At 32.7% G+C, this 9,800-nt stretch overlaps 1 protein-coding gene across 1 annotated transcript in view; it reads right to left on the reverse strand.

Annotated features, from left to right (window-relative positions):
- Positions 1-1,638, reverse strand: part of LOC126967967 (sodium- and chloride-dependent neutral and basic amino acid transporter B(0+)-like) — a 47,421-nt gene extending 45,783 nt beyond the window's left edge. Inside the window, exon 1 of the mRNA XM_050812696.1 lies at positions 1,472-1,638. Coding sequence (XP_050668653.1) covers positions 1,472-1,552 — 81 coding nt within the window. The 5' untranslated portion in view covers positions 1,553-1,638. The remainder of the gene's footprint in view (positions 1-1,471) is intronic.
- Positions 1,639-9,800: the final 8,162 nt, after the last annotated feature.

Raw genomic sequence — 9,800 nt, forward strand, 5'->3', positions numbered from 1 at the left:
TCGTATCTGTTTGGGAAAACTGCAGCCGGTTATTGATTCCACAAAGTAAAGGTAAGTTTCTCGAAAGATGTACGCAGACGTAAAAAAATGATTTTTTTTGTATTGAACTGAATGCTTACTTCGACGCACTGAACACTTTATTTTGTGGCTATTTAACGAGACTAAGTCGTCACGCTCCGATGTGTAACAACCGCTAGGGTCGACTCGAGTCCACTAACAGAGACTCGCTCGGTGAGCATTGTATTCACTTTTGTTGTGTCGTCTTCTTCTTTGGAGATATGCTGACCACCTTATATTGTGGGTATTGAATGATACTATGCCATCACGCTGTGCAATAGAATAAATTAGAAATATAATTATTTACCGTAGGGAGTGACAATAACTTAACATATCACAACAACACTTTGTACACGTCATGAAGCTACATCAGTTCGTAAATGGGCTTTGACATGGGGAGAAGAACTGATAAGAAACCCCCAGCTCATCTTTTAAATCGTAAAGTAACAAAATTGCTTAGCCCACTTAATATAGTACTAAACTATTTTAGGTGGAATGCATTATTGTCCTCTATCTAAAACGTACTATATAATATAATTAGCCTTCCCTATCACAGTAGCATTAAAACATTTCTTGTATATGTGCTCAGTGAGTCCCAGTATACAGTCTGGTATTTTTTGTACTAAAAATTAAATACCACGACCTATGAAGTATCCCTTAATGCAATATAGGGCTCGTTGTATTAAAGTCGGCTCGAATTGACCAAGAGAGACTGTGACTATAGTTGTATGTCGTATTTTAGCCTCTTGTTAACAACGTTTATATTAACTCAATCAGAAACCGTAAAATAGCAATATTGCAAGCAAAGCAGTCAATCTAGTACAACATTGACACAAAATTTCTAAATCTGACATCAAATGAGATTTGGTATACTCTGTCGTGGGATACGCATTTTTATCTTAAGTGCATTATCTTTCTAAACCTGGCACCTTCTCGCTCAATATCATAATGTAAATACAGTGAATATTATGTAAAAGTAAATAAAAAAATCAAAGAGTCAGTGGTATCCAATAATAGAAGCCAATAACACTCTACTAAAATATCCGCGTTGAATGTCTTAGTCTCACCCTGAAAGGTTTAGAATGCGCCTCAAAGAAAATTCGTTTAATAATTTATATACACTACATACCGCTTTGTTAATATATCTATTATTAAAACATATCCTATGTACAAAACTGCTAATAATCTATGTGTGCGTCAAACTTAAATAATACTTGTTGATTATTATTTTTTTACTTTGAAACAAATAAAAACCAATAATTTACATTCAATACTCAACATAATGTCTGTTTCTATAACACAAAAACATTTTGCTATAATATTTGTATATATAAGGAAATTCTAAGTAAGAAAACCTCGATCTTAAGATATAATTGAATGTAAACAAGGTCATCGTAACAACGTGAATGATTACCGAGCCATTTTGGAGAGACCCCGTCTGCCTACTGATTAGTCTTCCAATAGGTACACCACAATTTAGGCGGTTCACTGCCATATAAACACAGAATTTTTCACGTCAACTTTGAAGCGTTTGAGACGGTCGCGCGCATGCGCAATGCACGTAAAACTGAACGCTAGGTGCGCGGCAGGGATGCTCCGAGTCGATAAATCATCGCGTTACGTCAGAACATAATATTATTTAGATGTTAATTCCTTTAATTAACTTTAGTGGCATAGTTGTACAACTCGTGTTCAGATTATAAATACTAAAGTGACTAACGTTACGTTTTAACATTTTTTTAGTAAAATATTAACGTATTATATATATATATATATATATATATATATATATATATATATATATATATATTATTTTATAGGCTTGGATTTCAGGTTTATGTACTTAGAAATATATAAACACCTACACATAAATCATCAATTATTAGGATTGTTATTAAATAAATAATAATAATTAATTAAATAAAAGTTAGTTATTACATTATTTATTTTGAATTCTGAAAAAAAAAATATGTGTTATTAATCATTAGAAATGACATCAAAAAGAATTCTGAAGGAATAAATTTTGAGAAAATTAATGCTTTTTATGCCTTATATTGTCACTGTCACTGTCACCACACAGGACAACGAGAATGCCAATTATAAGAGCTCATTGGTTGCGAGTGGACGTCTTCGGCGCGCAGTGTTAATTATTTTATAAATTATATTTATTTATTATTTTTATTAATATATAAATTAATTTTTCACTTAGTAGGAAATCATAGATGTACTATAAACAATTAGACTCCCAATCCCAAATAGTAAAAGGTCGTCAAAAAATGCCCGAGCGGCTTTAACATTAACTTAACATTAACTTAACATTAACTTATACTTATATTAAAAACATTTACATTTTTTAATTTTTTTTTATATAATGCTGCTGATGATGGTAATTGATACACCCTGCCCATTCTAATGCAGTGCCGCTCAGGATTCTTAAAAACCCAAAAATACAGAGCGGCATTACAATTGCGCTCGTCACCTTGAGACATAAGATGTTAAGTCTCATTTACCCAGTAATTTCACTAGCTATGGCGCCCTTCAGACTGAAACACAATAATGCTTACACATTACAGTTTCACGGCAGAAATAGGCGCCGATGTGGTACCCATAATCTGGCCGGCATCCTGTGTAAAGGAGCCTCCTACTGGTGAAACTACTTATATTTAATAAATGTGCATCAGCGGTATCCATAGAGTAAGCAACAATAGTAAGTTCTTCTTCATTTTAAAGCGTTTAATGACCTGATTGAATAAGCTATACAAGGTGTACGGTTTTAATAACAGGCTGTTTCAAGTAAATGGGTGAAATAATATCTAATCAGGTGAATATTGAAATTTTTTGCAATACACCTCATTACAAATATCCGTTGTAAGCACAACATTGACAGTATTTACCAAACAAACAAACATCAATATGGCAGGATAAGTAATATTACTCATATACAAAAAGTGATCATTTAATTTTCTAAATATTGTGAAAAATCTGGCAATATTTAAACTGAGTTTAATAGTATTTTAAACACAGAGTCTATTTGTGTCCTTTAAAGATATAAAACATCACGTTAATTGAATTTTAACTCTAAAGTAACACTTTCAAATGAAATAATTTTTAATAATAATACGCGTGTCATTATTATTTAAAATTAAGTTGAATTAGTTATAATCATTTTTCACTCTGGAGGTCACAGTTTAAATCTTGTTTTGAATAAACGCATAATATGACGTTTATTTCTATTTCGTCCCATTAAGTAATGCACCTTTGGAAGTTAACTGTTAATTTGATTGGCGACAATTGATCACAACATTTTTTGATATGCTTAGAGACAGTCTATAATTGATACTGTGGTACGTTTATTATTAAATATTCCAATCTGTTTCACATTTAAAGTCATATTTTACATTCCAAAATCTAATTTTTTATCAACTATTGCTTTATTTGTTCAAGTCCCGGCTCTCGGGATCATGCCCTATTCGGATGGTTGACTTGGCTGAGTAGTGGGGCGCATCTCGAAAATCCCGCATCGTCCATACATATTGGTATGGATTAAATTTGTATATTTAACCTCAGAAGTTAAGACCATCACTTTAAAATAACAAATTGTTCAAACTTTCATTGATTTCAAAATAACTCTAACGTCACCTTTTGGGATTATTTTCACAAAAGACATAAGATATTTAATGGTTATTTTGAAATTGTCTCTAAAGATTTTTCTTTTCATGATATAGATTTAACTCATTATCTACTGAAAAACACTTATTTGAAAAATACACACATATTTTTATATGTATTTTTAGTTAATTTATTTTAAGTTATACACCTATTCATAATATCAAAATCGATAGTATCCCATCACTACTGTCCACGCTAGGCCGCACTCAACTCAGTCGGATATGGAAATGAACCTCGCAACACAGTAAAAATAAAAACAGTGTAATTACGAGCGTGTCCACAGACTGGCACGGTACTCTCACACTTTTGATATCTTCAAAATTTTATTTTTTTGGCCTAAATTTGTTAGTATTTGATTGTTTCCACGTTTGAAAGTCGTTACTTTTAAATAATATAATGATAATTGGTAACAATTCATTTAAAAAGTTGAATTCAAAATCAAATCCAAAATTGCCTTATTAAATAGATTGTTTAATAAAGAAATTTGTAGGAAAAAATTAATAATTAAATTAAACTATCAATGGTCATCCAAATATCCTAATATTATGCTAAATTTACTAAGGTTTCACTAAAGCGACTCAATACGAAGAAGCTACAAGAAACTCAGGGAGCAAATAATAATTTGTGGTTCTTTTCTATATCTTAACAAATTAATCTAAATCGTCATCTCTAGGATCATGATATGATTTCTTATAGCAATAGCACATGTACAAAATTAAGTATATTAATGGATGTAAAAAAATGCATAAAAGAATAGAATGCTGGAAGCCTCTCCCGTTTCTTCACCCTCAGAGTACTATTTACTTACAGTAATAGTGATTTAACTGATATTTAAATTGATTGTAAGGGAAATGTTTTTCTGGAATGAGTTTCTGAACGCTAATGTAAAATATTCTGTCGTGAATGTGTTTACTTTACTTTTACTAGAGTCAAACCCTTCAATGCGCATATTATGCGGAACAATTTCTAATTTAAACATAGATAACTTGTATACTGTTACTGTATACTTAATTAATTAAAGTGTGAATGTGTTGTTTGAGTTACGTAGATATTATATTAACAACAATAATTATTAAAACGGCAATTAACAAAGTTTTCCACAGTTTCATAGCGGAAAAACATATTATTAATTACAATAAAAACTTTTACAATTTCATTAGGCATAATATTTTATTATTTGTGAGTTTTTGTACCCTTTTGGGGTTAAGTATACAAATTAAATTTGTACAAAAATTTATGAACGATGCGGTATTCGAATCAATGTGCAATGAAGCCACAAACTAAATGTTGAAGAAAATATACTAATATTTACCGATGATGCGTTATGCGGACGCTTCGAGTCCCGCATCGTCCATAAATTTTTGGTACAATTTAAATTTGTATACATATCTATTTCATTAAAAAAAAGCCCACGTGAAACCTCTGATCAATGAAACTTAATCCATCTATGGGATGACTGACGTATTGGTGATTTTCGATTGGAGTTATTAGATTTCTCGGCGCTTGCCTTGCCCGACCTGCCTGCAAAGGCCCTGTTCGTAATTAAATTATCTGGTTAATTATAAAGTTCAAAATATAAGCAGTTTAAGTGAAAATAACTAGGGTTTTGGCCGAAGAGTAATAATATACTAGTGAATATATAAACAAAGCGAATAAAAGGAAAGAACATCTTTAAGGGAGATACAGCAAGTTAGAAAAGGTAAATAAATCTATTGTTACTGTAACCCCTTTTGGATTGACAAGTCATAACCACGCTTTTTTTTGTAAGGGACAAGACGAGCAGGATGTTCAGCTGATGGTAAATGGTACGCCCTGCCCATTACAATGCAGTGCCCAGGATTCTTGAAAAACCCAAAAGTTCTGTCTGCACCATCTTCGTCCCCTTGAGTCATAAGATTCATTTGCCTAGTAATTTCATTAGCTACGGTGATCTTCAGACCGAAACACATTGTGCTACCCATACGCCGCCCGTGCGCCGTTGTGGTACCCATAATCTAGCCGGTATCCTGTGCAAAGGAGCCTCCCATTGGTATTGGTGGTACTGGACATGCTAGTATATTGAAAGTCTATGGTAATAGTAGTATCTTATAAAGTTACCGTTTGAAATCCTTTGAATACAATACGGTTACTTCATTACTGACATATTATGTACGAGAAAGAAAAATTTCATACTCTATAACATAATTATATTTAGCAATGTGACAGGCAGAATTTGTAAGCTAAGTAATATGGCACTGATGGCCCCGTTTGGACACGGAAACCTGCTAACACTTATACACCTCTAAAACTATTTAAACCTGCGTAATCTAACTCGTGTTTAGTGAAAGGATATTTCCTAATCCTTTAGCTTAGTCAGAGTTAGCGTGGATTAGTGTTACTTCGTTAGCAAATATTAGTTTCTTAATATCCTGTCAATGCTGTCTGTAATTATCTCGCTAAACCATAGATTTTTTTAAGAAAATAAAGGACGAGACGAGTAGCACGTTCAGCTGATGGTAATTGATACGCCCTGCCCATTACAATCAAGTGCCGCTCAGGATTCTTGAAAAACCCAAAAATTCTGAGCGGCACTACAATTGCGCTTGTCACCTTGAGTCATAAGATGCCAAGTATCATTAGCCCAGTAATTTTACTAGCTACGGCGCCCTTTAGACCGAAACACAGTAATGTTTACACATTACTGCTTCACGGCAGAAATAGGCACCGTTGCTCTGTACCCATAATCTAGCCGGCATCCTATGCAAAGGAGCTTCCCACTCTTAAATTAAAAACTAAGATTTACAGTATATTAGCGTATAGATAAATTCCAAAAAAAAAATTAGTAAGATGAAACCCATTGAAAAAGAAAGAGAATGTCACGAGAATGAAAGGAAAAATAATATAATATACGGGCGATCAGAGGCCGGGAAGTGGATATCGGCTTGAGTTCACGAAGGTAACGCGATTATTGAGAGTAATTTAAACACATAATTATAAATAAACTTAGTAAAAAAATAGTTGTTTTTCTTCCGCCTTGGTGGAGTAGGTATTGGCTTTAAAATTAGTTATTAAGTTAGCCTTTAGAGAGTACAAGATGTACAATCTGTAATAAATTATATATATTTTATTTTAAATTAAAAATTATATCTAATCGCATCCAACAAGCACAATGATTTATAAACTGTAACAGGTGGTACTGGCAACACAAGAACACCACCCTTTAACGAGTTGAGACGTGGACCAGCCATCGTTCCCTTCCTTAAGGATTAATTTTAGTGAGCATGACGAACCGTGTGATTTTATTTTTCAAAGTTGTGTTGATTGTATGTATATCTTTATTTTGAATGTATTCATTATTTAAACCATTCATATATTATTATTATAAATAAATTGCCACATTATATTCTTACTATAAAACCTATGTGTTGATAGTAATTTATAAGGGATTCTCTTGAATTCAGATTAATGATAGCCCTAATCGCTTTTTTTTGCAAAACAAATATTGTTTCGATATCAGCTGCTTTTCCCCATAGCAAAATTCCATATGTCATAATACTTGGAAGTAACTCAAATAAGTCAATATGTGTTGGTCAGTGATATTTTTAACCCTTTTTCTACTAATACTTTTCCAAGAAACGAAGTAAAGTCTACAAGTTTTAACGATATCCCATTTAATATCCTTGATGCTCTGCTTACACTTGTTAGGTAGAATTCAATACATTTGATTTTATTCTCGTTAAATGACAAATAATTCACCCTGAACCATAAAAATAGGTATGTTTTTAAAGAACAGGCTTATTTTATCTAAATAATATAGACGAGGAATAAGAAAGGTCCTAGGATTGAACCCTGAGGCACGCCCATCCACATTACAGCTCCTGATGAATGTGCATTGTTAATCATAAGAAACTCCAAGAACTGATAGGAATCTTTCAGTCATTCTTATGTTTTCATTTATTTCTCTACTATACGATAGTAAGGCTTTTTTGACAAAGAAGACTTACTTTGTCAAAGAAGCCATTTCGTTCAATTCTTCGAAAATCTTTTTAATTAAAAACTTCCTTATTCGCGCTGTACAATTTTTTTGGGTTATGTCTGAGACTCAGTAACTACTAACAAACAAAGGCGCATTGCGTTATATGTTGAAATAGATTGGCACAGCTAGTGTTTTTATTAATAACTTGAATGTTTTTATTTGTTATTTATTTTTAAAAAAATCTTCAATTTGAAACGGTGGTTATTGTCGATATTAATAATTCACATAAGCCCTACAGGTCACATTAATTACATTACATATTAATTAAATTTAATACATACATATAATCACGCCTCTTTCCCGTAGTACTTGCTACGATCCTTACATACTTGTTTCGCTTCGTCCACTTTCATTATTGCTTTCATACATGCTCTTCGGTTTGGGTTACTCTTGACCTGGCCTTTTTTCAAGACGTCCCTGATTTTGTCTCGAAACGTCCGCCTAGCTCTACCCCTTCCAACACTTTTTTCGTCAAACGTTCTTCATTCATTCTCTCGATATGGCCAAACCATGTCAGCATAAATTAAATGTAATATTCACACACCAGTTACACTGGTAAAATGTATAAGACTCACCAGAAATTAATTTCGACCTATTATATCTGCATTTTGTTGAATAAATATATCAATCATTCATTCATAAATTATTTCTTCATCGTTGTTACACTCTTGACAGAGCGGTCGTGGTCATCACACACTTCAACAAATCTTTTGGGGCAGATGTGGTGCGCCCCACGAGACTTCGCCACTTTTCCCTGCTGGCCGACAGTCTTGTGCACTCATTCAATGGACCGCCCACAGCGGACTTAATTTGGTCGGTCCAACGCATGGGTAACCGTCCCCGCCCTCTGGTACCCTCCACTTTGCCCTGAACGACAATGCGCTCAATGCATTCACTCTCGCGCCGGGAGACGTGTCAAAAGAACTTAAGAATGCGACTCTGTATTAATACCGAAAGGCGTTGTTTTATGCCAAGTTCTCGGAGAATGGAGAGGTGCACCAACGTCTCCATAAATTATTACTACAGGCTAAAATTACTTCCTCAATTAACATTCATATTACTATAGACATTTTTTATTTAAATTACATTCAAAATAAAACATGCATTAATCTACATGATTTCATCCAGACGACGGCTACTGCTGGACAGATGCCTCCCCCAAAGCTCTTCATGACGATCGGACCTGCGCTGCACTCATCTCCCAACTAATACATTACTTATATGTTGTTTTAATATTACGAGCTTTGATCACATCCAACTTAATTTTACAAATAATATAGCTTTGTTGACATACAGTTTTAAATGCCCAATTTGAAACAAATATTTTTATAATGATGTCTTTAACAATTATTATTTAATATAAACGTAGATAACATTAGACCAAAAATTTTGCAAGTATTACGTGGCCCATGAAGGTTGAAATGATAATTAATTAAGATGTTTATCACATGAAGACAATAACATTTTAATGGTTTTGTTGAATATTTTATTCGTTGAGAATTATATAATTGTTACGGCGAAGTTTCTATTTGTTGTTTTTAAAACACGTTGAATTATTGAGAGAGGTACGGGTTCGTTAATCAGCATAATTATGTAGCGGAGCATTCGATTCTCTACAGTAATTAAAGACAGTTACCAAGATTTCTTCCAGTTCTTTTTAAAGGTAGACAGTATATAACGCTTAATATTATGTATTATTTTATTCCTAATCCTCATATGCTTTTGTGCGTTTCTTTGTTTATTACACTTTTACACCATAACAACTCCATCAACACAAAAACACTCGATGTCAGACGTATACAAAATAATTTTATTACGAAATTTTCAAGTAAAAAACACTTAATTTTTTTTATTTGTTTCATGTATTTAAAGACACTACAATTTGTCTATATATGATATAACTATTTCTTGAAGATACTTTTCAATATGTTTGAAATTTTTAAACTCAAGTAATATTGTTTGTATAGGAGACGATAAGAAGTATAATTAATGTGACATGAATCAACCCAACTCAATTTCTCCAGATAGCTGGACTTGAGTTACATTTCACGGTCAGATG

The sequence above is a fragment of the Leptidea sinapis genome, chromosome 14 (genome assembly GCF_905404315.1).
Source record: "Leptidea sinapis chromosome 14, ilLepSina1.1, whole genome shotgun sequence".
Taxonomy (NCBI): domain Eukaryota; kingdom Metazoa; phylum Arthropoda; class Insecta; order Lepidoptera; family Pieridae; genus Leptidea; species Leptidea sinapis.